Here is a 27,992-nt window from a genome sequence, read left to right on the forward strand (position 1 = left end):
AACTGTCTTGCTGTAGATTGGGAAAGTACAAATCACCAGCTGGTTGGATCATTTAATTAAAATTACAATACTTTATTTTGAAAAGGCTGTTTTTCATCACTGTTCTAAATTACTTTCTGATCCTTTCTTTTAAAAGTAACAGATCAGAACTTTTCAGTACTGTAAACCAAAACCCCATTTATCTTTTCCTTTCAAATCCAAGTTCTCAAAAATAATTTTAATATGTTATGAACTTTCATCACAACATGTCGAAACTTAGCATTGATGGGATGATTTCATGCCTTAACCTTTTGACTGCATCACATGAAATAGTGGATTATTTTCTGTGAGGATCAATAGGGTGACTGAGATTAGACAAAATTATTTGCAAGAAAGATGGGAGGTAATTTATTAGAAGGGGGATGGAGAGCCTCACATTGCTGTAAGGGCAATACTGGAGTAGCTTAGGGAGGAACTGCAGTTAGCACTTTGGAAACTAAAGGAAGATGAATAAGCTTACTTTTTTGAAGAAAGCTTAGTATTGGTGATGAATTGGATCTGGTGTAAACTTGTACTGATTTGCTGAATAATGAGAAAGAATGAGGTGTACGCTATGTATTTCTGTTTATTGATTAGGATATTTGTCAAGAGCTCTGCATTTAGGAGCCTTTCTTTATCCAGGAAATGAGATGGAAAACAAATTATTGTGAAGGCTTCTTTCTTAGGGGAAGAGTAACAAATAGACAAAGTGAGTATTTATTTTCATGAGTGATGGAGCTGACAATCCAGAAACTCAAAATTTGTGTCACTGATTTTTTTGTTAATTTCTTTTAGCGCTGATAGAATAATTTTAGAAAAATATGTGAAAATGATCTATAGAGGAGTAAAGTTCAAGAGATTAGAAGTTATGCTTGTTTAGGCACGTTGTTCATTTGGTTGAGAAAGATTTATGTTCAAAACCGGGAACGATACTTCAAAATCTGAATTTCATGTCTGAGCCTGCGGGACTGAGTATGATCTTTGTTATGGGGATATTAATTATATCAAAGGATATATTATGTTGCTTGAAAAATTGCTTGTAAGAAGCTCTACTTGATTGAATATTCCCATAAGTGACAAAATCAAAATTGCCACACACGCTATTTAATCATATCTAGACTGAGTGTCTTGATATAGTTGCATCCACTCAAATCAGCAATTTACCTGACTAACGCAGCACCAGGGTGAAAGAATGTGTTTGACATAGAAATTTGCAAATGTGACATCATACCAAACCACTTCCTTTAATCCTATCTAGTTTTAAATTGAATTTACTTTTCCCTCCATGGGAGGCTGTACTAAAGAAAACTGACATGCTGTTTCATGGCTCTTCAAACCTATAACCTGTGCTAGAATATTTATTTTAACTGAACCCAAGATCTTCTAATAAGTATATTTTTTTTTAATCTTCTAGGCAATGGCTTATAGTTGATGAGAAGTGGCATATGATTACTGGTAGGGTAGAACCTACATTGGTGCTGGTCTCTGTATCCAGTGAAAATGGCTTTCTATGTCTTAATGCCCCGGACATGGAAGAGCTGAGAGTCCCTTTGAAGTTGCCTAAGTCAAATCCTGTAAAGATGTGCAGGTAACTGATTCTGAACTTTCCATATTTCTGTGTCAAAGATTGTGTTTACAACTGACAAATCTGACTAAATGGTATATGCTTTAGTGCTTTCTTCAAATGAATCATTAAGCAGACTTATCAGTTATGAACTTTTTAAGGGAAAAGAAAAACACTTAATACAGAAGTAGACTTTGTTGTGTAGTGAGTTAGATTGTTTTCCTCCAAGCAATTTGTTCTTAATCTCTACCCTGAACTTTAATCTAGGTAAAAGTTCATATAAGCTGGAACATGGTGTACTTTTTAAAATATTTTTATAACTGATTAATTGTGCTTGATTTTATGCCTCAGTTGGATAAGAATTGCATATCTTAAAACCATTAGGTATTTTTAACTGCAACTGCAACAACAATAGCAGGTGTTAAAATGAAGAACCTCACCATCGAGGGGGAAAAAAGTGTGGTTAAAAAAAGTCATGTAAAGGAGTGGGTTACAATCTGACTATATTATAGTGCAACAGAAGACTAAATTCTGGCTCATGAACATAGTTGCCTGCACCCACTCCGAATGGGAGTACCAGACAATTTTAATCTCGGAACAGTGTAGATGTGTTGCTTCTTTATGTTGTTTTTTCAAAACTACCGTCATTACCGTTTGACAAAATACAAAGTTTTTGGATAAATCCATCCCCTCTCCCTCTGACCTCCTTTCTATTCTCCCCTCCCTGCTTTATTCCTTGTAGTTGACATTGTCTGCCATCTTCATGCTCACATTGTTTAGAACACATGTATCAGTTTCTTTTTAATGTTTCTTGTTTGCTTGGAACATTTAAGAACATTATGGTACACTTCAGCTCATTTTGCTGGTGAAACACAAGTGGATGAGCTGTGAAATAGAATTTGATCACATTTATTTCTGTATTGACAGGTGGGTGAAAATATCACTGGTAATTTATGCAGTTTTTCTTGAATTTCAAAAAGAAAATCTTCACAAGAAGGTTTACACATAGGGACCAAAGAAACTATTAACTGAAAATAGTATTAGATAAAACTAATTTGTATTATTCCATTTTTTTTTAAAGAGTATGGGGATGCAATATAGAAGGTAGAGATTGTGGTGATGAAGCTGCCAATTGGATTAGTACGTACTTAAAAAATAGCAAGGCCTTCCGACTGGTGTGCTATGAACCTTCCATGCGACCAAGATATCCAAAAGAAAAGGAGCCACTTTTCATGGACAAAGACATGGTAATTTGCTACAGTTCATGGCATAGCTTTGATATGTATAATGAAATAACAATATTTTAAACATTACATTCATCTTATTGGAAATAAGGAATAATTGAATTACTCAATTCAACTACTCTAGTCTTTGAGGAAACTTGCAATTAAGTTTCTACCTCTACCAGTCTGGGATCAGCTGTTAAATGATGCATGAGAATGTGACTTCTGCTTGCTTGGTCTTTAGCTTCACCCTCAAGCACTGCTCTCTAGTACTAGGTCTGCAAGCGGGAGCTCCGTTTATGGAGAATTGTCAGTGTTATGCAACACTGGGCAGCTATGTCGGTTCACTTTTAATTGTAATCAAAAATTGCTTGTTTAATGTGAGAGATATGTCATCACTTTGAAATGATAAATCTTAATATTTTAACTTGTAATCTCAGGTATCACTTAAAGGGCTAATGTTTAATTGTGTGTCAGGTTTCATTGCTTTGTTCCTCTCCGAAGGAGGGAATTCAATAATCCTGCATGTAACCATTTCTTTACGTTGCTCTTTCAAAACTGCCGTCATTATCCTTTCACAAAATAAAAACTTTTTGGACGAATCCATCCCCTCTCCCTCTGACCTCCTTTCTATTCTTCCCTCCCTGCTTTATTCCCTTGTAGTTGGCATTGTCTGCCAACTTCATGCTCACATTGTTTGGAACTCGTGTATCAGTTTCTTTTTAATGTTTCTTGTTTGCTTGGAACATTGAGAACATTATGGTTAAAGCTCGAAATAAGGACTATTGTCAAACACTATTTTCCCTTGAACTAGACCTCTTCATGGTATGGGACATTGGATAGCATCATCAACCATAATCATTTGCAATTCCTGTCATGGTTTCACCCCCAGGCTCTGAAATTTCCTAGGGCTCTTTTCTAAATGTCATTATATGCATGGGAAGAACTTCCATGTTTGTATTATAGTAATGATATCCTGTGTTACATCTCTACTGTTTCCCTTTGCTCCATGAAAAATCTCTTTTGTCATATGGCTTGTCTTACATTATCATTGGATAAGTTCAAATTTCCCAGCTAAAGTTAAGGAAAACTAAAAGCATTGGTTCAATTGCACCAAAATCTTGATACCGACCCTATCCCTCTCATTGCTTTCTCAAGCTAAATCAGGCAGTACGCAAAAGCCTCAGTGCTCAGTTTACCTCAACTGAATTTCAAAGCTGTTTTTCCCTATCTTGCACCCATTGCTACCCCACACTTACATTATGTTTTTGAATCCCTTGATATAACCTAGGAACATAGAAGATAAGAGCAGGAGTAGTCATTTGACCCTTTGACCCAGCTTTACCATTCATTATGATCATGACTGATCGTCGAGATCAATGCCCTAGTCCCACCTTTCCCAGTATCCCTTGATTGAAGGACTATATTTACCACCTCCTTCAAAACAAAGCTTTGGCCTCAAACACTTTCTGTGCTAATGAATTCCACAGGCTCTTGATTCATGGTTCAAGAATGGTCAATATTCCTCTTCCCCCAGCACCCCCCCCCCTCCCTCACACCCCCTTACCATTTGAAGCATCCTTCCTGCATCTAACCTATCTAGTCCTGTTAGTTTATAGGTTTCTGAGATTTTCAATTCTCCCTCCACCCAGCTCCAATCCTACATTCTTCTAAACTCCAGTGAGTACAATCCTAACTGACTCAAACTGTCCTCATATGGCAGTCGTGCCATTACAGGAGTTAATTTGGTAAACTTCTGCTGCACTCCCTGTATAGCAAAAACATCCTTGCTCAGATAAGGAGACCAAAACTGAACACAATATTCCAGATATGACCTCAACAATGCCCTGTATAATTGCAGCAAGACCTCTTGTAGACCTCAGTGGAATTCTGTTGTGTGAAGATCATCACAGTTTGCCTTTAGTGCCTGCTGCACCTGCACGCTGACTTTCAGACTGGTGCATGAGGACACCCAGATCTTATTGAACATTCAACTCTCTTCATTTTACGTTCAAATAATAATCTACATTGCTGTTTTTGCTACCAAAGTGGCTAACCTGATTTGTCCACGTTATAATGTATTTGCCATGCATTTGCCCACTCAACCAGTCCATATCAAACTGCAATATCTCTGCATCATCCTCACAGTTCACCCTTCTACCCAGGTTGTGTCATCTGCAAAGTTTGAGATATTACATTTAGTTCCCTCATCTAAATCATTAATATCTATGTTGTGACCCTAACCCTATCATAGTCCGGGGCGTTAGTAGCAAACCCCATGATATCCAATGAGTCACTGCTTGCCATTCAAAAAAAAGCATTTATCCCTACTCTTTGTTTCCTGTCTGCTAATCAATTTTCTATCCATCTTCATACACGATCACACCACCCCAGTCCCATGCAATTTAAGTTTACACATTAATGTCTTTTGGACTTTCAAAGGACATTCAACAAATAAACCACATCCACTGACTCCCCTGATCAGTGCTATTACACCCTTGAAGAATTCCAGTAGATTTGCCAAGCATGATTACCGTTTTGTAAATCCATGCTGACCATGTCTGATTGCACTATTGTTTTCGAAGTGCTTTGCTACAAAACATTTGATGATGGGCTCTAGCATCTTCACCACTACTGACTGATCTATAATTCCCTGTTTTCTCTCTTTTTAAATGGTAAGGTTACGCTAGTTAGCCTCCAATCTGTAGGAACTGTTCTAGAGTCTGAAGAATTTTGAAGGATGACTGAAGTAATTCTACAGAGACTCTTATCCCATCACCAAGTCACCCTTATTTACATGGGGAGAGTCCTTGACACTGATCCAGCTTCCAGAGTGAACATGATGTCTGACACTCTTGTTCTAATCTATCAGCCAGAGCTCCCTGATTGGGGCTGTTAATCTGGTCTAATTGGGGAACACATATTCTATGAGATCCCACCTGACTTGTCACAATCACTACAATGACCACAAGTGCATCCATTATTTCTAGGGCCACTTCCTGAAGTACTCTGGGATGTCGATTAATCGGGTGGGGATTTATTAGTCTTCAATCCCATTAATTTCTCCAATACCATTTCTCTACCAGTGCAGATTTTCTTCAGTTCTTTTTTCAATAAGTCCATCATTTCTGGTACATTATTTGTATCCTTCTTGGTGAAAATGGAAGCAAAGTGTGAATTTAGTTTGTTGGCCATTTTTGATTCGCATTATAAATTCCCCCATTTCTGACTCAAAGGGATCTATATTAGGTTTCATCAATCTTTTTTTCTTTTTACCTACCTATCGAAACTTTTACAGTTAGTTCTTACGTTTGCACTCGTACTCTATTTTCCCTATCTTAAACAATGCCTTGGTTCTCCTATGACCTCTAAGCTGTTCCCAGTCCTTAGGTCTGTTGGATTATTCTTGCCAGTTTGTATGCCTGTGTTTTGCATCGAATACTATTTCTAACTTCTGCAACACCTATTTTCTCTCGGTCTTTCCAATAGAAAATGTAGTTAGCTATTTTTATGGTAAGTAATAAGGAGCCAATTGCAGGGTTTCTTTCATCAAGGAGCAAATGTATTAACTACTAAACCCAAGGAAAATAAGTGACATCAAACATATGGCTTTGTAAAGTCACATTGGTCCATTGATGCATAAATATTAAAGGGGAATAGTATCAAGTACAAAGGGAGATAAAAGAATGAGTTCTGTCTTTTGGATGTCTATGAGGCATATAATTTTAACCTGAGGATGATGTAAATTGGTTGGTTTCTTGAATTCAGCCAATTGTAGCAAATGTTACAGTTATTGAAAATTCTCAGTTCCTTGTTTTTTTTTTGTCTCTGAAGGATCTGGGTACCAACTTCTTCGGAGAAAAAGAATAGAAACAATAACTTCCGTTCAATTAGCTGTTAAAATGCTCTTGGAACCTCCTCTGAAATAGTGGTTCCAATATATATATCCAAGATGTTCTTTGAGTGGGTTTGTAAGTGACAGCCATTGTATCAATGTCCAGTAATTTGCATTTGTTAACATATTCCTGAGACAATGATAGGTGAAAACCCAGCTGTTAGCTCATAATAGGGACAATACATTTTTACCAAAGCATTTTGATGGTCCATTGCAGGAACTCCCTGTTATCCTTTGTAGCTGTAGTGTGTGGCAGAGATGGTGATGGGTTCAAACCTCCTGTTTGCATAATGAGTTTCAAATTTAAGTCTTTGCTCCAGCAATACCTGAAATCTTGGCCCAGAGACATGTGAAGGTCTCATGGTGAGCTATCTATCCGAGGTGAATTTAAATGTCCAGGTTGGTACTCCTGCATAGCCCAACTATATTAGTCAGTCCTCGCCATTTGACATTGCTTTGTATATTTGAGAGTTTAGGCTACTTTCAGGTCACGTGACACTTAGTGTCTTAGATGTTTTTTTAAGCTGTTTAACACTTTACTCCAAAGTCCTAGACTTTTAAGCTGATAGATTTTATATCACCATGACACAAATGCATCTGTTTGTGATAATATTGGAAGGAGTGATACCCAATGCAGTTATGGACTGTCATTGAATACAGTTCTGCTGATGATTCACAGCACCACCTGTTGTCCAGTTTTTGAGTTGCTAGATCTGTTTTAAATCTATCCAGTGGTGGTGTCCCATAATAATGCGAATATGCTATCCTAGGTAAAGTGTTGTTAAACATAGCTATAAGATACTTAGACTTAATGAGCTATACAATTTTTTTTTGCATTGAGGAATACATTTATTTATCTTCTCCTATAATTGGGAAAGGAAAGTATTATTTTGCAAAAACAGTCAAGAAATACATATCTATTTGAAAATGTGTGTTACAGCCTTCTTATCAAATCTTTTCAGTAAAGATGTGAATGTGCATTTTTCTCTCTCCCTCTTTTTTTTCCTCCACACTCAACCCTTTTTTGCAACAGTATAACCTATAACTTGGTAGGAATAATGAAATGTGATATCTTCTAGTGTAAATAAAATACTTCAATTCAGTGTGTGCCTGTTACATTTAAAATGAATAATATGAAAAATTAGTCACTTCTTGATCTCTTGTGGAGATTTTTCCTAATGCTTCCCTTGATGCTTAATGCTACAAATATATAACCTGTAGCTAGCCTATTGTTCACTTCAGTATGAGCCTGTTATATTCTCTTTCGTCATTTGGTTAAAATCCTGGAACTTCAACCCTAACAGCAGTCTGAGTGAATCTACATTATATTGACCTGAAGCATTTCAAGCAAGTGGTTCTCCACTACCTTCTCAAGGGTAGCTAGGGATTAGTAATAAAAACTAGTCTTGCCAGCAATGCCTATTTAGATAAACAAATTGACTTAAACACAACTAATATAACTGTGAACCTGACTCCAAACCATGGAAAAATCCTAAGGAAATTTAGTTTGGCTGAAATGCAAATAAATATCTTTGTTAATAAATGTATTCTTTTAAGGACTGCAAGAGTCTCTCATTGTTCTATGTAGATTTTCTCTGTTCATCCAAGGGTATTAATAATGCATAAATAATTTGATTTGAAAGGTTAAACTGTTCGTTCCTTGTTTCTCTACTCCAGTCTGTGGAGAAATCCTTCACTGAAAATTTGTTCTTTCTTTTCCACCCCCATTACAGACGGTGTATAATGATACCAGTTCCTGCATGATGATGTCTGAGGAAACTGTCGAAGATTTTAATACCAAGTTGGAGAAAAAAGTTAAAATTGAGAATTTCAGGCCCGTGGTAGTAGTGAAGGATTGTAAGCCATATGCTGAGGTAAAGAGTTCACTTGAATTTACGTGGAAATTCAGAAACTAATGTGTATTCTGTGCTTCGTATTTTAAAACAAATGAAGAGTTAGACAGAGAATCTTAGTGTGATGCAAAAGTGTTTCATTTTTGGCTTGCACCCAAAGCAATCGAAGCTATGTCACACTCTTCACTCTAAACCTGAAAGTGACAGGCTGATATTTCACTCTGGAAACTTGGGTACAAATGTGTGCTGACACTTCACTGCAAAACGTGAGGAGTGCTGGTCTGTTGTACAGGATAACCTTTTCAAGGCCAGGATATTCAAAATCATAAAGGTTTTGATGTAGTGAAGTGTTTTGGTGGTTTCAGCAGCAGAAGAGTCAGAAAGTAAAGAAATCCACAGCAATTGGCAGCAGACCCAGAGATGACAAGAAAAAAGATAATTTGATGTAATGGGTTGTTATAATCTTGGGTGCAGTCTTATGACACAGGGTAAACCCCTCTAATTTAAACCAGCCACCCAGAAAAGCTCACCTCGCCTCATAATCTGTAAAAGTGAGTGACAAAGAACTACCAAATCCCACTATATTTAAAGAAAAAATTAACAATTTATTCTTTAACTGAAAGGAAAAAAGAAAACATTAAACAACAACTATCTAAACTATAACCCTCCTTTGTCTGATCAATTTATCTACTTCCCACTCTACAACAATATACTGGCCTGATAAAACCCTCTGATTAAGTTATCAACAAAAAAAAAATCACATTTCAAAACTGTCAATCTCCCCTTTGTATTTTCCTCTGTAATCTCTCCCTCCCATCCGATACATAATCCAAGTGTGCAATCTCTGACTTTGGTCCTGTCAATTTCTCTTTAATTAATTTCAAAGGGCCTCTCACTTCATGACTGAATATTAACTCAAAGGGAGTAAACTAAGTAGATTTATCTGGGGCATCTCTAATGGCAAACAATACGAGTGGAATACCTCTATCCCAATCATTCAGGTAATCCTGACAGTATGCTCGTAACATGGTCTTCAGCTTCTGATGCCACCTTTCTAAAGCTCCCTGGGATTCAGGATGATACACACTTGATTTAAAGTGTTATAACCTTAAACAGCCTAGCAGTAAAATTAGACCCTTGGGTCTGACTGAATCTCTCTGGGTAGCCCATACTGTGCGAAGAAAGCTACAACTCCTCTACCACCCGTTTTTGCCTTAATACTCTTTAATAGAATTGCCTTCAGAAATCTGGTAAACACATCCATTATGGTTAACAAGTACTTGTTCCCACTTTTAGTTCTTGGGAGGAGACCTACACAATCAATTACAACCCGCATGAAAGGTTCTTCGAATATGGGAATTGGCAACAAAGAGGCTGATTTTATGACTGCCTGTGGCTTACCTACCATTTGGAATGTATGACACGTACAGCAAAAGTTAACCACATCCTTGTCCATTCCATGTCATTAGAAATATTTTTGTACCTTAGCCTGAGTCTTCCGTGCTCCTAGGTGACGTCTTACAGTTACTTCATGTGCTCACCATAACACTTCCTGTCTGCATGCTACCAGCAACACAATCTGATGCACTTCATCCCATTTCTCCTCTGCACTAACCTGCCATGGACTCCATTTTCATCTTAGGATTCTGTCATTCAGATACTAACCCTCAGGAATATTCTCTGCCTCATTTTCTGAGTATGCCTCAATATGTATATCTTTTATTGTCTCATCTTTCTCTTGTAAGTTCCATTAGCCTTTCAGGACTAAACACTTCTGTCTGACCCTCTGCCTGTCCAGGGTTTTTCCTGCACCTTTATGTCAAACAGAGTGTCCGCTAACTGAACCTCAACTCCTTCATCTTTCTCTTTTTGCTTTGTTCTGTGACTTACAATGGTGGGTCCTTGTTACTACACAGTCTGGGAAAATACCAGGATACTATTTTTAACTCTTCAGTTTCCTGGTCTTCCTTGGGTTTCTCCACAACAAGGAGTGTCACTCTCACCTTGGACCCTGCTAAATCATTCCCAAGAACAAGCTAGACTCCTAGAACTGACACTGTCAATCCCTCCCATTGTTACTTCCCCAGTCTTGAGTTGGCATTCCAACCTGATCTTACATAGGGGAACGCTAAGTATCTGTCCACCTATCCTACAATTTACCACCTCTCAGGTAACCGGTCAGAAAGATTGCACATTCGTTCATCTCTTACTATTAGAGACTGGTTAGATTCTGTATCTCTCCAAAATGATAACTACTTGTCCTTCTCCCCTTGTTCTTTCTGAGTAAACTTTACCCACAGAGGCAAATTCTTTATAGAGATCAGGTATCAATTCCATACCCATCCCCTGCCTCAGCTGTGCACTCTCTTGCAGCTCCTCGACTTTCCTTGGGGTTTCCTTTACTACTTAAACCAATACCACTGCCTTTGCTTCTTTTGCCACATCTTTTCTCACAGAGTCTCTCTTTAATGAACAGGGCTGTGAGTTTACGTGTCCCACTTTCTGGCAGTGAAGTGCCTTTTCCCAGTGCCCTCCTGAAATCAGCGACACTGTAATTTTCTGTGTCCTACTCCATTACAGTGAAAACACCTGAGGCCTTTCACCACCATTTCACACCCTTGGGCTTCTTTTTTAAACTGTGGTTAAACACTTACCTTTGTTCTCTACTCTTTGTTGCATAGTGTAGGATCTCCCCTTTTCCCAACTTCCATCCCTCACAGGATGAAATTCTTGCTGGAAGCTTGCATTATGCACCAATATACGAACACTGCTACTCTTCTCACTTCCTGAACTTTCTGTGAATTCTTATAATCTTTGGAAATGAGTTTTTAGAATTCCTCCAGCAGAATAATCTTTCTTAAGACCTCATAGGCCTTATCTATTTTTAAGGCCCACATCCATCAATCAAAATGGCTATGTTTAATTCTTTCAAACTCAGCATAAATCTGATAGGATTCCTTCTTTGTGTTTCTGAACCAGTGTTTGTATGCTTCTGGTATCAATTCATAAGCACTTAAAATTGCCTGTTTAACCTCATCATGATCTCTTGACCCTTCACCTGACAGCGCTGCAAATACCGCACTAGCTCTGCCTAGCAGTCTAGTCTGAACTAGCATTACTCACAAGAACTCTGACCACTCCATCGGCTTAGCCAATTTTTCAAATGAAATAAAGAAGGCTTCGATGTCTTTCTGATCAAAGTGTGACAGAGCTTTGACATATTTATATATGTCACTACCCCCTCTCTTAACTCTTTTTTTGCTGACTAAGTCTGAAGTTTTCTGAAGTTCATATTCTCTCTCTTTCTCTCTCTTTGCTCAGCTAAGAACCTCCTCTCTCTCTTCTGCTGTCTTTCGCTCTTTTTTCTCTCTCGCTCACTCTCTCCCCCACCCTCCTCTCTCTCTCTCTCTCTCTCTCTCTCTCTCTCACCCACCCCACCGCGCCTTCGTCTCTCTGTTTAGCTTCTAACTTCATTGTCCTCACTTGTAATTTTAAGGTTTTCTAACTCTGCTGCACTTGTTTGTTCCTCTGACACATCAAAGTGTTGAGTAATTCCCTTACAATTTCAGCTTTACCTTTTGTCCTTGTTTAAACCCAATTCTAACCTCTTTTCTAAATCCAAAAGCATGGTGTTTTTTCTTTCTAAACTTCCATGGCAAATTTGGGAATCGTCTTTAAACCCCAAAACCTCTTTAGAAATTTGAAGAGCTATTTCCCTTACTTTTAATTTCAGCTACTTGTGGTTGGTTATGTTAAACAAATTGTCTTGCCTATGTTTCATTTAACGACCTAGGACACTAACCAGCAAGTGATTACGTCTACTGGGATTTTTCCGTATCCCAAATCTATTCAAATCTGTCCACATCTAAGACTGGAACTGGCCGAATCGCAGATCTGAGCACCCCCAACCGTTATGACACGGAGTAAACCCTTCTGCTAATTTACATCAAATGCATAGAAAAGCTCACCTTGCCTTGAAATCTGTAAAAGAATGAGTGACACAGAACTCCCCAAATTCCACTTTTAAAGAAAAAATTAACAATTTATTCTTTAACTCCAAAGAGAAAAGAAAACATTGAACAACAACTATCTACACTGTTAGCCTCCTTTTGTCTGATCAATTTATCCACCTCCCACTCTACAACTATATACCGGCCGAATAAAACCCTCCAATTAGGTTAACAACAAAAAAGAATTAAATTTCAAAACCAGCTAGCTGTCAGTGTCTGCTTTGTATTTTCCTCTGTAGATTTTCCTGGGTTGTCTTTTCTTTCGTGTCCTGCTGCACAGATTTGATATGAACAGGTACCTTTCAGAGAGCGTCTCTGTAGGCAGTCTGTTTGTTGGTGCTGTTTGCTGCTGTGGCTAACTGTTCAAAATGCCTGATCTTTATACCCCAAAACAGATCATCTCATTGGTTTGATGTCTTCAAAACAGTAAAATTCAAATACGATTGGATTTTGGTACCTTGGGACATAATTCAAATTTTGCCAATTCGTTTAAATTTGTTGTGTACCATAGTAATTCAGCTCAGCTATTTGTTTAACAGTCAAATGTTACATTTTAAAAATGTTTCAGCACATTGTTTGTTAAGTCCTTGCCAGCTTTCACTCTGATTTCCAGTATCCACGGTACTGTACCATAGAATCCCAACAGTGTGGAAACAGGCCCTTCAGCCCAACAAATTCACACTAACCCTCTGAAGAGTAACCCACACATACACATTCCCCTACATTTACCCCTGACTAATGCACCTAACCTACAAATTCCTGAACACTATGCTCAATTTAGCATGGCCAATTCACTTAACCTGCACATCTTTGGATTATGGGAGGAAACTGGAGCACCCGGAGGAAACCCAGGCAGACACAGGGAGAATGTGCAAACTCCACACAGTTGCCGGAGGCTGGAATCAAACCTGGATCCCTAGCGCTGTGAGGCAGTAGTGCTAACCACTGAGCCACTGTGCCACCCATGACACCTCTGTCTTAAAGGTACAGAACACTCCACAACTTCATAACAGCACTGCCTGATAGAGTGGTAGAAGGGTTTGTAATAATAAATAATTGTCCACAAGTGGTCTAAGTACTCTCATGTACTTAATTTCTTTTTTTAAAATTTTTTAGGATACATGGAAAGGTCTACAGATTGGGACTGCAAAATTGCACCACAGGATGTATTGTACCAGGTATATCCCGAGACAATATTACTTTTCTTTCTGCCTTCTGCAGCATCTGGGAGGAGAGAGATGGCTCTTGCCATTATTACTCTTAGCTGAATGAGGGGGGAACTGTACAAAAACACCAGTGAACATGTGTTACCCAATGTATCTTGCCCTCCTCTCGATTATTGCATTCTTTGGTTCAATATGTCCCTCATCAATTTTTAATGCTTGGACATTGAATCTCCAGCGGACTGTCATTACATGACGCTGATCATTAGTGTCGCCTTTTCCATGTTATTTTACACTTCTGTCTTTTTTTTTAGATGCGTTTTCACAACTGTAGATCCTGATACAGGAATCATAGACAGGAAAGAGCCACTGAATTCGCTCAGGAGGTATATACAAAGACAAACTCATGTAATAATTTATTAGTTAAAGTGCACAAGCTTCCCTGATACGTTGAGAGGTTAATTGGTGGATACGTGAGGGATTAGCATGTTGCAGGGTTGATTTCTGGCTAACTCAACTGATGTTGGATGCCTTTAAAATCTGAGGCAAATTGGCAAAGAATTCAGCTCCTGATGGTTATTCAGTAATCCCTGCTAAAACCAATCTCACCACATGAACTGCCCTTGTTTAAATTTAGCACTAATCATTTGCCATTCTGTTTTTCAAATTGCATAGTTGCTGTTTACGTTAAGGCAGACACAAGTTCAGTTAGTAGCTTGCACCTTAATGCGGTGCAGTTACCTATTGTACTGCTTGGTAATGAAGCCATAGAAGAAATTGAGATGAAGAGAAACTGACTAAAATTCTCTAATCACTGAGCAGCATCAAGTACCAGTAATGAGCATTTATTTGCCCTGATCCATCAATGTGTGAATTGTGCTGATCAATAAATGATGTCCATGATGTGTATGGCACAACAGAAAAATATGAAGGGTTCTGAATTACAGACCACTGAGTTCCAGCAGAACCATCCTTATTGTGATTCATATAGGCTGGTTGAAGCATAATCAGGGAGTAAAGATATTAGCAGGCTTTAAATGCAAAATGTTAAAACATAAACCATTTTATGTTGATAGGAAAGAAATTGTATCAGTACTAAATGCTTTATAGATAGTGGGAACTGCACCTTGCTCAACAATTTGAATTTGCATAGCTTGTTTGACGTACTCAAGATCCTAACTAAAGCTCTAGGTCAGTATGGCCTGACGTACATATCTTGCATTCGTGGTAAATTTTGAATGTCGCATTAAATAGATCAGTTACACCAGAAAGCACTCGTATAAGCTAAGCTCACTGTCCAGCCTGAATCCACATGAATTACTATTGACCTGAACAGAATGAGTGTAATAACATCAGTCACAGAACCATAGAAACTGTTAGTGTTGGTTTTTCTGCTACACTTTATTTTCAAGAACTAAAATGAGTTTGCTACCACATATCTTTTCTAAAAGAGGGCTTCTATGTCAGTACTGAGATGTCAAGTGATGGTGGGGGAGGCAGCTAGTGTGGCATGGGGGGGGGTGGTGGTGTAGTGAGAGTTGGGGATGGAAGGAGAGTAGATACAGTCCATAGTCACTGAAGGGCGATGTCTTCAGAAGGAGTGGCCCAAGGTATTTGAAGTACTTTTTGAGGATTATTGAATTTGATGAGCTAATAAAATCAGTGATAGATATGTTGTCTTCAAGCATTGTGGGAACTGCATGAAACCCTGCAGAAAGGACCATAACTATACCTTATTCTTAAGCCAAACTTATCTGTCTCCTTACCAAATACTTGCAGGGAAACTGGATCAGATAGTAAGTAATGCTGTTGCCACTAGGTGTCATTGTCGATGCTATTTAATGCATAGAATAAAAATATAATACAAGAAAAAAGTTTACTCCATTGAATTCACCCTGAATGCTCTAGCTTTCCCAATTTAATATCATTTTTGAATGTTCCTAATTTTTCAGTCTTGCATTTCCTTCTTGTAGATAATTCTATTTTTAACAGCCTTTGAACAAAAAAAAGCTTGTTCTTCACAGTTTTTTCTGGCTCTAATAGTTTGATTTACTGCAAAGTAATATGACATTTTATGTGAGACTACTTCAACCAACTCCTCCTCTTAAGGCTGGTTTTCATCTGCTTTGTTCCCAAAAATAAGCATTCACTTCAGGTCGAAAGAGAACAGAGATACAAATATGTATCCTATTGGGTTTTCAGTCATTAATGTTGCCTGCGCATTCCCTGGGAATACATTCTGTGACATGGATCAGTAATCCCTCTAAAAAGTTCAAGAATGGAAATTATGCAGAGGAGAGAAACATAATAACATTTGCTGACTTATTCTCTTGTCTCAGCCTTGGCTGATCAAGTACCAATATGAAATGTGCCTAGAAGACACCCAGTTCTGTCCAGATCATAAGATTTGAGAAGAGCAGGCTGTAAGGATATGGATGCCTGTCAAATGTTAGGCTTCTTTGGCAGTTGAACTTAGAAAGAAGTCAGGAGGCTTCTCAACTGGTGGTTATATCACTGTTGCATGTTTAGTGTTGTGAGAGTATATTAATGCAATCCTCATAAATCCAGGTAGTAGACCCTGCCAGATGCATTTATAGTGTTTAGCCTAATAAAGCTGCACACCCTGATATCTCAACACATTGATCAGCTTCCTGCTGTTTGATCTGGTCTATAAAAGCAGAGTCAGCTTTATCTGGAGCCAAGTGAAGAGAAACATTTTAGAATTCTGCTCTTAATCCCTATCCCATATAGATACTTAGTACCCTGAACCCCCTTTAGAACTGTACACTATTTTATATTATCTCTCCACATTCTTCCTACCAAAATGAATAATCTGCACTTAAAATATAGAACAGTACAGGCCATTTGGCCCTCTGTTATGCTGAACTTTTATCCTACTATAAGATTAGACGAACCCTACATTTTACTATTGTCCATGTGCCTATCCAAGAGTTGCTTAAATGTCCCTAATGTATCTGACTCTACAACCACTGCTGACAGTGCACTCCATGCACCCACCACTCTGTGTAAAGAACCTACCTCTGACATCTCCCCAAACCTTCTCCAATCACCATAAAATTATGCCCCCTTGTTATAGCCAATTCTACCATGGGAAAAAGTCTCTGACTATTCACTCTATGCCTCTCATCACAGTCCATTGTACATCTCTATTAAGTTACTCTTATCCTTTTTCGCTCCAGTGAGAAAAGCCCGAGCTCCTTCAACCTTTCTTCATAAGACATGCTGTCCAGTCCAGACAGCATCCTGGTAAATCCCCCTCTAAAGCTTCCACATCCTTCCTATAATGAGCCAACCAGAACTGAACACAATATTCCAAGTGTGGTCTAATTAGGGCTGTATAAAGTGGCAGCATAACCTCATGGCACTTCAACTCAATCCTTCTGGGAGTTCCAAGATGGCGGGCTGAGTGGTCTGCTGTGCTGGGTTCTGTGCCCTACCCCCGGCAAGGTGTTCCTTTACCCCTGCCCTTGTTAACCACCCAGGAGAAAAATTGAGGATATAAAATTACTGAACATCTGGAGCTGCTAAAATTATGGTTTGACAGTTCTAAGATCAGGATGAAGGTGAATAAAGGAAAAGGGGCTAAAGGAGTACAGTAAGCAGGGCTAATGTGTCAGGGGTGCCCGGAGCCATTGCTCAAACTTCCGGGGTGGCCCCGTTGGATCTAATGGGGCAGAGTTTGCCAAACCCAGGTCCAGTCTTTGATATTGGCTCCATCGCTGCTTCAATCTTCTCTCAAAGAGGACTGCGGCATTGGAGACCGTGGCGGAGGTCTCGGGAGGAAGGATCTGAACACTGCGAGACCAGGTTCAAGTCCTTCAGGAACAAGTTGATGACCTGGAAAACAAAAGTACAAGAAAAAAATGTATGGCTTGTTGGTCTCCTGGAGCGGGAGAAAGGTGAGGACCTCTTTGGATTCTTGGAGAAGTTGCTTCCAAAGTTCCTGGGGCTGGAGTTGGAGTTGGGCTTGGTGAGTATGGAGTGGGCCCACTGGATTGTAGTGTGCATGTTTGGGCTGGATCTGTGTCCATGCCTGTCCGGAGTGCAACTCCAGCATTATAAAGAAAAACAATTAGTCATTAAAGCAAGAAGAAGACTGGGAAGAGATCCACAGGCTTTAACATACAAAGGCTCAAGAATAATGTTCTTTCAAGACTTTGCATGAGCCATAGTTAAGAGAAAATTAAGCGATCTGAACATTCAGTATTCCTTGAGGTACCTGGCAGTGTTGCGTTTTGCTCATGGGTGGACGGTATTTAATTTTGATTCAGCAGAAAAGGTAAAGGACTTTATGAACTCTTTGAAGGAAATGACTCTGGTTGGGAGTGGGGGAAGGTTGGGGTTAGTGAAGGGACACCATTATGGGCAATGGTACAGATTTTCCTTAGTTTTTCTGGCCCTCTTTTTATCCTCTCTCCCCTTTTTGTGGTTATTGGTTTGATAGCTTTTGTACTGCCTTGATGTAAAACCTGATTTGTTTATCACTTCGGAAGGTTGGTTGATGTCTGGGTTTTTTTTCTGCTGCTGTCCTTTTTTGGGGGTGGCTTTGTCTGTGGTTAAGATGTATGATAAGAGTTGTTGAGTGGAGAGGGTGGGTGTCCATTGTTAACTCTCAGGAATGTAAATAACATGTTCTCTTTATCTGTTCATTGCCTGGGACTAGGTCGCGGCCTCAGCTAGAAGGAGCCAGGATGGTTGCAAGGATTGGGAGCATTGCCCCCTGTGGGCAAGGGGGGAGCTCTCTGGTGAATTGGGAGCTATTTGGGTATTTGTTTAAATTAAATATAGTGATTAGTTTTTTAGTTGTAGTTTTTAGACTTTATAGAGTTAATGTCTTTTTCATTTGCTATACCTCAAATAATCTTCCTCCTCTTGGGAAATCACTGATTGCCCTGGATGACTATGACTCGTGATCTGTTCAGATGGTGTACCTGGAATGTTAAAAGGAGCCATTCCCCTATTTTAAAAAAAAAGGTGCTTCCAAGCCTCAGGAAGAAAAGGGCTGACATCAGTTAAATGGAGACACATTTAATTGATAAGGAAGATCTGAAAGTACAGCAGGGTGGTTATGATAAGGTATTCTTCTTCTTCAGCTCTAAGAGTAGAGGAGTGGCTATACTGGTAAGAAGGTAACTGAGCAAATTAAGGAAGAACTTGGACGGTTCTTCATTCTTAAAGCTCTAATACATGGAGAAGAGTATGGCGTCCTGAATGTTTATTGTCCCCAGTGCACCCTCTAAAATTCCTAATTGATGCAGTTGCTAAATTAATGAATCTTGGGGTATGCCGTACAATCATAGGAGGGGATTTTAACCGCCTAATGGATCCCGGGGTAGACAGGATGCCAAGGGGTCCAGCAAGTATGCCCACGCAATCTTGACAGTTGGTGGACTTGTGTGAGGAGTTGGATTAGTGGATGTGTGGAGGCATCTCCACCCGAATGGAAGAGACTTTATTTTCTATTCCAACCCACACAAGTGCCACACGCGAATTTACATGTTCCTTATGCAATCAGTTTGTTTGGACAGAACGTTGGCTTGCAAAATTGAGAATATAACTACCTCGGACCATGTATTTAGATGTTTAGATGCTTGAATTTGGAGATAAGCCAGGTAGATATGTGGCATACCTGGCTAGAAAGAAAAATGCTTCGTAATCCATTATGTCTGTTAGAGCGAAAGCTGGCACAATTACCCATGAGTTGAAGAAGATCAATGTTAGATTTAGGGGATACTTTGCAGATTTATACCTGTCGGAGGGCGGCGAAGATGATGCAGTGAGAATGCAGTCCTTTTTTGAGAACCTGGCCCTCCCCAGTATAAACGTGGAACTGGCCTCCCTGTTAAATGCGCCCAAGAAGATACAAGAGCTGCAGAAAGCAATAAAACATCTCCAGGGTGGCAAAGCACCGGAACCAGATGGATTCCGAGTGAGTTTTATAAGGAATTCATAAATGTGTTGGTGGGGCCACTTTGGGGATGTGTAGCTATTCATGTACACCGCGTTATCTTCCACCCGCTCTTAGGGAGGCTAATATCTCCCTCATTTTAAAGAAGGGGAAAGACCCCAAAACAAAATGTGCTCCATACAGAAAAATTTTGTTGTTGAATGCGGACTTTAAAATTCTGTCAAAGGTGCTGGCCCGGAGGTTGGAAAAGGTATTGCTCCATATTATAAAAGAAGATCAGATGAGTTTTATCAAGGGCCGTAGCTCTTCTCACAATACCAGGAGGGTACCGAACATAGTTCAGGTATGCCAGCAAAGATTGATCGTGGGCCTGGTGGTCTCCTCAGACGTGGAAAGGGGTTTGACTGGATAGAATGGCCACACCTGTTTAGAGTACTAGAGCATTTTGCTTTGGGGGGAGCCTTTGTTAGGTGGGTGGTGGTGTTGTATAATGATCCTAATGAGGCAGTCATCACAAACGGTGCTAAGTCGGATAACGTTAGTATTGGGAGAGGTAGTTGACAGCGATGTCCTCTTTCACTGCTGTTATTTACCTTGGTAACTGAGCCATTAGCCGAAGCTATCAGGAGGGATCCTGAAATAGTGGCACCAAGGGTGGGTGGTAATGGGGGATCATAAGATCCCCCTATATGCTGATGGTGTCCTTTTGTTCTTGGCCAATCCAGAGGAGTCTGTTCTTTGATTCAAAAAAATTAATTTATTTGTCCGCTTTTCGGGATACAGGATTAACTTCACAAAATCAGAAGCCATGCCAGTGGGAGGATTAGTGGAGGTGCCTGATCTGAAGAATGAAATGCAGTTCCCATTTAGATGGCTGTCAAAAGGTTTTTTGTATTTGGAAATTTTTATTACCCCTTCCTTCCACCAGCTGAATAAAGCCAATTACATACAATTACTGGACAGAATAAAACAGGCTTTTCAGTGGTGGGAGGGATTACCGGTTATCATGGTTAGGCTGAATAAACTTGATTAAAATGAATGTTCTTCACTTGTTGTACCCCACGAGCAGGCTCCTGTTGTTGCTACCCAGATGAGTGCTATGGAGGCTAAGTGGTTGGCTAGGCTCCTTTTTATTTGATGTCGCAGACACCCCCTAATTAAATTACTAAATAGCAACTCCCGCAGGGTGGGGGTGGATGGACCTTCTGGACTTGAAGAGATATCAAGTAAGTGCCCTGTCAGCATATGTGGGTGATTGGGTATGGGGGGAGGAATCGGGGTCGATTTGGCTTGACGTTGAAGCCTCACAGTCAAGATGTCCCCTTGTTAATCTATTATTCATGGTTAAGGTGAAATCCGTGACCGAGCAGTGTAAGAGCCAAACAAGATAAATACGGTTAAAGCTTGGAGGATAATGAGGCAAAATGAGGGCAATTGGCTTAAGACCTCACTTGATCCCATTGATGGGAGCCCCAGGATTTAAACCTGGGCCAATGGACTCCAGCTTTAAGGTATGGGAGAATAAGGGAATCTCTTGTTTGGGAGATTTATTCGAGGGGGAGGTCTTGATGTCATTTAGCCAACTAAGTCAGAATTATGGATTGTCTAATTGGGACGTTTTCCGGTACTTTCAGATAAGGGATTATATGCAGAAGAAGACCATACGCCTGGCTTGGCCTTACAAGTCAGATGTGGAGAAAAGAGTGCTCCAGTGTACGGGCGCTCTTTCAGTTAATACTTTGTACAATTTACAGAATGATCACGTCTTAGGTGATGTGGAGAGACTCTGTAGGAGTTGGAATCGGGAACTAGGAGAGGTATTTCATATTAAACATGGAAAGATATACGGGAAAATGTAAAGAAAATCTCAATATGTAACAAAGTGCAGACCATGCAATTGAAGATTTTACACAGGGCTCAAGTGGCGTCGGAGAGAGGAACCAGTTCAAGAGAGGAGCAGCTCCAGGATGTCCCAAATGTAAACTTAGTGTAGGCACTCTCTCTCTCACTGCTTTTAGTCATGTTGCAAGATCCAGAGATACTGGAGTGCCATAGTAAGGGAGCTGAAGGAAATCCTGGTAGTTGAAGTCAAAGTGGACCTGGTATTTCTGCTTCTGGGGTTGCCAAATTTGCCCCCTCTGTGGGAACACAGGAAAAGATTGCATAACATTCTTACACAATGTATGTGGAAGTGCATTTTACTGAATTGGACGTTGGAAGAACCCCCAAGTCTTATGGGTGGCACAGGCTGGTGATGGAACATCTCCCCCAAGCCTACCTCACACAAATAACGGTGCATCGCAAAACGGAGCAGTTTTATTTTTTCTAACCTGAAACAAGAGGGGAGACAAAAAAAACTCTTCTCAGTAGAAAACACCAACAGCAGTAATAAGACACACTGACTGTGTGGTCCAGGTAGTTCAGAGGTCAGTCTCCTCCTCTCCCTAACACGCACAAATGAAGAGTCCTTCACACACTGATCCAGCACCTTCAGAGCCAGCTCTGAGTATCAGATTGTCTGATATTCCTCTCTTCTTTAACAGGATGTCTGAGCCTCGTGTGTTTTTCATTTTATTTCTTACACTACTTCCTGACAGTGATAAACGGAGCAGTTTTATAAGACGTGGTGGCCCTTTCTAAATTATATTGACGCAGACTTATCAGCAATATTAATTAGGGCCTTGATATAGCCGTGGGAATCAGCTTGGGTGCCTGTGGGGTCCTGGGTGTGGAAAGCTGGGGGAAAAAGAAAATACAGGCACAATGACTGGTGCTCCCAGGGATGGGAGTTTTAGTGGAAGTGTGGCGAGTGAAATAGAATAAAGTAATGTGATTTAATTTAAGCTAATTTGAATTCAGCTTAATTTAATTTTTATTTAATTTGATTGTAGTTTAAGTTAAGTAGATATGTTTTTTTTCTGGTAGACTAGTAGGTAGTTTATCATTTAATGTACTTTTTTTTGTACTTTGGTGTTGTTTTTATATATAATTGTTTTGTAAAAGATCTGAGCATTTTTAATTTAAAAAATGTATTAAAAAAACTCAATCCCCCTACTAATAAAAGCCAACACACCATATGTCGTCTAAACAGCCTTTTCAATTTGGATGGCAACTTTGAGAGGTCTATCGACGTGGACCCCAAGATCCCTCAGTTCCTCCACACTGCCATGAATCCTGCCTTTAACCCTGTATTCTGTATTCAAATTCGACCGTCCAAAATGGACCACTTCAAACGTTTCCAGGTTGAACTCCATCTGCTACGTTTCAAGCCAGTTCTGCATCCTGTCATTGTCCCGTTGCAATCTATAACAGCCCTCCACACTATCCACTGCTTCACCAGCCTTCGTGTCATCAACAAACTTACTAATCCACTCTTCCACTTCCTCAGCCAAGTCATTTATAAAAATCACCAAAGAGCAAAGGTCCCAGGCTGGATCCCTTCGGAACACCACTGATCACTGAGCTCTAGTCCGAAAGTTTCCATCTACTGCCACCCTCTGTCTTCTATGTGCCAGCCAATTCTGTACCCAAACAGCCAAATTTCCCTATATCCCATGCTTCCTTACTTTCTGAATGAGCCTACCATGGGGAACCTTATCAAACTTCTCTGCATAAAATTTCATGTGCCACTTGCCTGCCTATTAATATCAATATGTCCATGTCCTTTTGAAGTTACACACTACCTCTTCACAGTTCAGTGTAACCAGTAAATTTGCAAATTTTGAACTTATGCCCTGTATACTTATGTTTAGGTCATTAATATATATCAGAAAGACCATTGGAACTCCACAATGAGTGGAGTCTAAAAATGATCCATGACTTTCTATTCTCTGTTCCATCATTCTGCTGTATTTCATAATCATAGTATCAATGTCTCCTTTATTTCATGAGCAAGAATGTTGCTCATAAATCTATTGTGCAGTGCTTCAACAGATGTCTTCTGGAAGTCATTGTACAGCACATTAATGGCATGATAACAACTCAAACATGATGTTCCTTTAACAAGTCTGTTTGGCTTTCCTTCATTAATCTGCAGTTATCTAAGGTCCTGTTAATCTTGCCCCAGACATTAAATTTTCCTGGATTATTAATTCTAGAAGCTTCCCACCACTGAGATTAAACTGTCCATCTTGCTGTTGCTGTTATCTTTACTTTGTCCTCTGAACCTATGTGTAACATTTATCTATCTCCTTTCATCTGGCACCATCTCTGAGTCTGAAGAAGACTAGAAAATTACAGAAGTACTACTTATTATTCTCATTTCCCTCAATATCCCTTGATTCAACCCATTTGGTAAATGGTGCTTTATCAATTTTAATTAGTTATCTTATCCAATTCTGTGTCCTTACCAACTTTAAACCTTGCAAGTGTCTTCGAGTTACATCCTCTTTCACTATGACTCTGTACAGCACCTTGCTCCTTTGCAAAGCATTAATTTAATACATCAACCATGTCTGCAACCTCCATGTAAGTTCCCTTTTTGGTACCTAATTGGCTCAACTCTCTTTACTATCTACTTTGCTTACAGAAGACTTTTGGATTGCCTTTTATATTATCTGTTAATCTCTTTTCATTCTCTCTTTGCTTCTCTTGTATGCTTTTTCACTTCCTCTCTGAGCATACCATATGCAGCCCGATTCTTATTTGTATTATCCACCTGATATCTCTATTTTAATCTTTGTTCCTCATCAAATTCTCTTTCTAATTGATTTTAAGGAGAATGGATATTAGCTAGTTGAGCAGCAACAACCGGAAACTCTTTTTAAGTGTTCCAGTGAACAACATAATCTGAAGGACATCTAACTATGTTGTAACTGTCTTCCTGATTATAGCACTAACAGTCCATATATCACATCATACGCTTCCAAAATCAGTCCTGAAGAAGGGTTACACCCAAAACGTAGACTTCTCCACCTCCTGATGCCCTGGCTTGCTGTGTACTTCCAGCCTCCTGCTTGTCTGCCATATTTATCAACCAATTAAATCTTAGGACATTTAACTGGTTTCATCACTAAAGTATCAAGATTAAATTTAACACCTATTTTGCAATACATCTTATTCTTAGAACATGAGCTACCAGGGTTATTCAGAGTAGGCAAGCTCAGAATGAGTTTTCTGATTGGTGGCACCTGAAGGGTTATGGAATGAAATCTAATTCATAATTTAATTCACATTTCCATGTGATGTGTTTACCATCTATTTAGAATGGTTTTGGAAGGCAATTCTTTATCACTTTAACTTGTGAAGTCTTGGACCTTTTTTGAATAAGTGACCTGCAGAGTGGCATGTTAATGTTTACTTTGTTTAAAAGGATACCTATTTATGGACTCTAACTTTTAATGCAACCTTTCAGAATTAACAAGACAATCATTTTAGGTGGCTGTGATTGTCCTTTCCACTTGCAGTCAAAAATAATCTTTTCTATGTAGTGTGGCACTATTCCTTTCTGGTACTACTTGTCATTTTTGTGTGATAATGTAATTGTATCCTGGAAAAAGCATTTTTTAAAAAAAAATTCATTTAGTAGTGCTAATTTTTGCCTAATGCTACCAAATAGTATAAATACTTTAGTGTTGCGTAACTCTGGAATGTATTAACCTGCAATCAACAGCACAGCTACAGTATTGCATTGAGTATGGAAAGTTTATGAATTAATTGCTGTGGTTGGTTTTGAAGCCAGAAACACATAGTACAAGCATAGATTAGTGGTTCTAAGCTTTAAAATGTAACCAAAAATGGGATTGTACTTTAATTTTATAATGGATGTTGGTATGAATTGCCTTCACTGTTTTCGTTCATGTAGCCTTGATTAATTTTGGTTCATTCTAAATATGGTCTGTAAATTTTATGTTACTCTTTGGTGTGAAAGAGTTCTAAAGACTGCTTGTGTCAATTACTTTGCTTTGTTCTTTCAGATACCGTCAGGTTGACCCATCTGAAAAACACATTTACAAATCTGTCCCCGTGATTGGTTCACACTATGGGATTGAAAAACGTGGAGTGATTCGTGTAGGGGACCCTGTGTATTTGATTGTTGATCAGTAGGAATGAACGATAACAGAAGAAGCGCTGTTTCTCTTTTAAAAGGATGAAAAGTTTAATGTCTTTACTTGTGGAAACACTTATCATTGTGCCATTGCTTGTAAAAGTCATCAGTTGAGGATTTAAGTGAAGCTAGAGTTTTTCCAGCTGAACATTGCTTTAATTGAATAATTATTTTCTTAAAAGATGAGCTCGTGAATTATTGGCCTATTTTTACAATTTTTTATTGGTATGAAACATTTAATCATTGTTGAAAAGTACTGAATATAATTGCTAGGCATTTGCTTTAAAAACCTACAAGGAGTTAGTCACTTCCATACCTTTAAATTTTACTCCATCCTTACTTCTGAGCTTCCTCCCCCACTCCCTCCTCCAAATATGCAGTTACTTTTAACGAAAAATTGCGAGAATTGTCTTTGATGATCTAGCAAGCCCACCCCATGGAAAGAGCTGAAGTAACCGATCCAAATAGTGGCAAGTTCACTGAAATACTTAAAGTCAGTGACTTTGTGGTTGTCAATATTAATTTTGCTCCACATCACTCTTTTCAAATTCAACAGGAACATTTGCTAATCCTTAACTGCACACAACAGTGCTAAGTGTGTGTCTATATCCAGAACAGTTGAAAATGGGTGGGAAGAGGAACGATATTTCCAGCATATTAAAAGAAGTGAAAATAGCTGATAATGTGGTACCCAATTGTGAAAGGGTAAAATCAGCCATAAAAGTAGGAAGTTCACCAATGTATACTTCATTTATTAGTATTGCTATACTTTCTCTGAAATAAAAAGTATTTCTGTGAACCACTTCAGTTGGTTAAAATGCTGAGCTGCCATTTGCCTCCATCTGCCTCAAAATTCAAGTATGTGCAGATTTTAGGTCTCATGTTTCTCCCACTCTTCCTCTTTTAGACCGTGACATGCACCCACAGTTTTTTTTAAACTTGGTTTTTATTCTTAAAGTAGTAAATTCAGAATAACCTAAAGAAGCCCACCTAACTTGCAAGAAGGCTAAGCTTCTATTGAATTTTGGGTGAAAGCGAGGACTGCAGATGCTGGAGATCAGAGACAAGATTAGCGTGGTGCTGGAAAAGCACAGCAGGTCAGGCAGCATCCGAGGGGCAGGCAAATTGACATTTTGGGCAGGAGCCCTTCATCTGTTATGTGACTGTATAACTTAGCTTTTAGTCTTCGAACTATTTAGATAATGATGTCTATTTTTAAATCTTTATAGAAAAATGGAAACTTTAATTACTTCCATTAAAATTACTTGGATTTTTTAATACGCTTGCATTCGTATCTTAAATATAGATCACCTTTTGTAAGTTAGTGTCATTTATTTATATAGCGTTCCTGTGAAGCACCTTACCATGTTTTATTTGTTAAGAAGCGCTATAGAAACACAATCTGCTGTTGTTACACTGCATTTTTGTTGAGGGGTTGAATGTAAGACAGTATCAATGCATGTTATGAATTGTAATTATATCTTATTTTTCTTTATAGACAAGCGATAACCAAAATAAATCTGGGAAATATACAAATCAACATTTGTCGTAATTCCTTCTCTGTAGGCAATGTAGTTTTTAGTACTGTGGTAAGTATCAGGCTGTTCTAGTGTTATGAACCAAAGACTTCTAGAAAGGTATTTGAATTTCCAGTAGCTGACTGAAAGGATCTTGCAGCAATGTTTTTAAGATTTATTTTACTGTAATTAGTAAAAATAAAAGCAATATTATATAAAAACTATTCAGTAGTAGAATTCAACTCCTAGTCAAAAATCCAGAAAAGAACCTGTATCAAAATTTTAAAACTACCAAAATTCCACATCATGGATATTAACTCTACCTTAAGTAGATATGTCATTTTCCAGGAACCTGTCAATAGCTATGTTTGGCTCCCAATTGTTCTCATTGTGTTGACTTTTCCAGCCAGATAACTTCTAGTCCCCAAGCTGACTTTAATGGTAAGAGTTAGCCTGGAGATTTCTTGTCTAGGTGGAGCTAGGGAAATCTTACAGTCTTATTTAAATATTTATCAACTCAATCTCTTCAGTCCAATCTCGAGCTCCACCTGAATTCTGTATGATGGATGATAGAGGCTGGCTACCTCCTGCTATCTGCTGTTAGATTCTCAGACTGGCTTAAGGAAAATCTAGTGACCTAATATTACAATGTCCTACTGTAGATTATTCCCTAAATAAAACTGGAGTCATTGAGAATCCAGGACTATCTCTGGTTAGTCACGCCAAGCATAAAAGGAAGATTATTATTAGAGGCCAGTCTTCCGGGTCATGTCA

At 39.0% G+C, this 27,992-nt stretch overlaps 1 protein-coding gene across 1 annotated transcript in view; it reads left to right on the top strand.

Moving 5' to 3' along the window:
* marc1 (mitochondrial amidoxime reducing component 1) overlaps window positions 1-27,241 on the top strand; it is a 40,002-nt gene extending 12,761 nt beyond the window's left edge. The window contains exons 3-8 of the mRNA XM_072580843.1: window positions 1,433-1,606; window positions 2,664-2,829; window positions 8,434-8,574; window positions 13,680-13,741; window positions 14,041-14,112; window positions 25,571-27,241. Of these exons, the coding sequence (XP_072436944.1) occupies window positions 1,433-1,606; window positions 2,664-2,829; window positions 8,434-8,574; window positions 13,680-13,741; window positions 14,041-14,112; window positions 25,571-25,700 (745 nt within the window). The 3' untranslated portion in view covers window positions 25,701-27,241. The remainder of the gene's footprint in view (window positions 1-1,432; window positions 1,607-2,663; window positions 2,830-8,433; window positions 8,575-13,679; window positions 13,742-14,040; window positions 14,113-25,570) is intronic.
* The last annotated feature ends 751 nt before the right edge of the window (window positions 27,242-27,992 follow it).

Source organism: Chiloscyllium punctatum, chromosome 11 (assembly GCF_047496795.1).
Source record: "Chiloscyllium punctatum isolate Juve2018m chromosome 11, sChiPun1.3, whole genome shotgun sequence".
Lineage (NCBI taxonomy): Eukaryota > Metazoa > Chordata > Chondrichthyes > Orectolobiformes > Hemiscylliidae > Chiloscyllium > Chiloscyllium punctatum.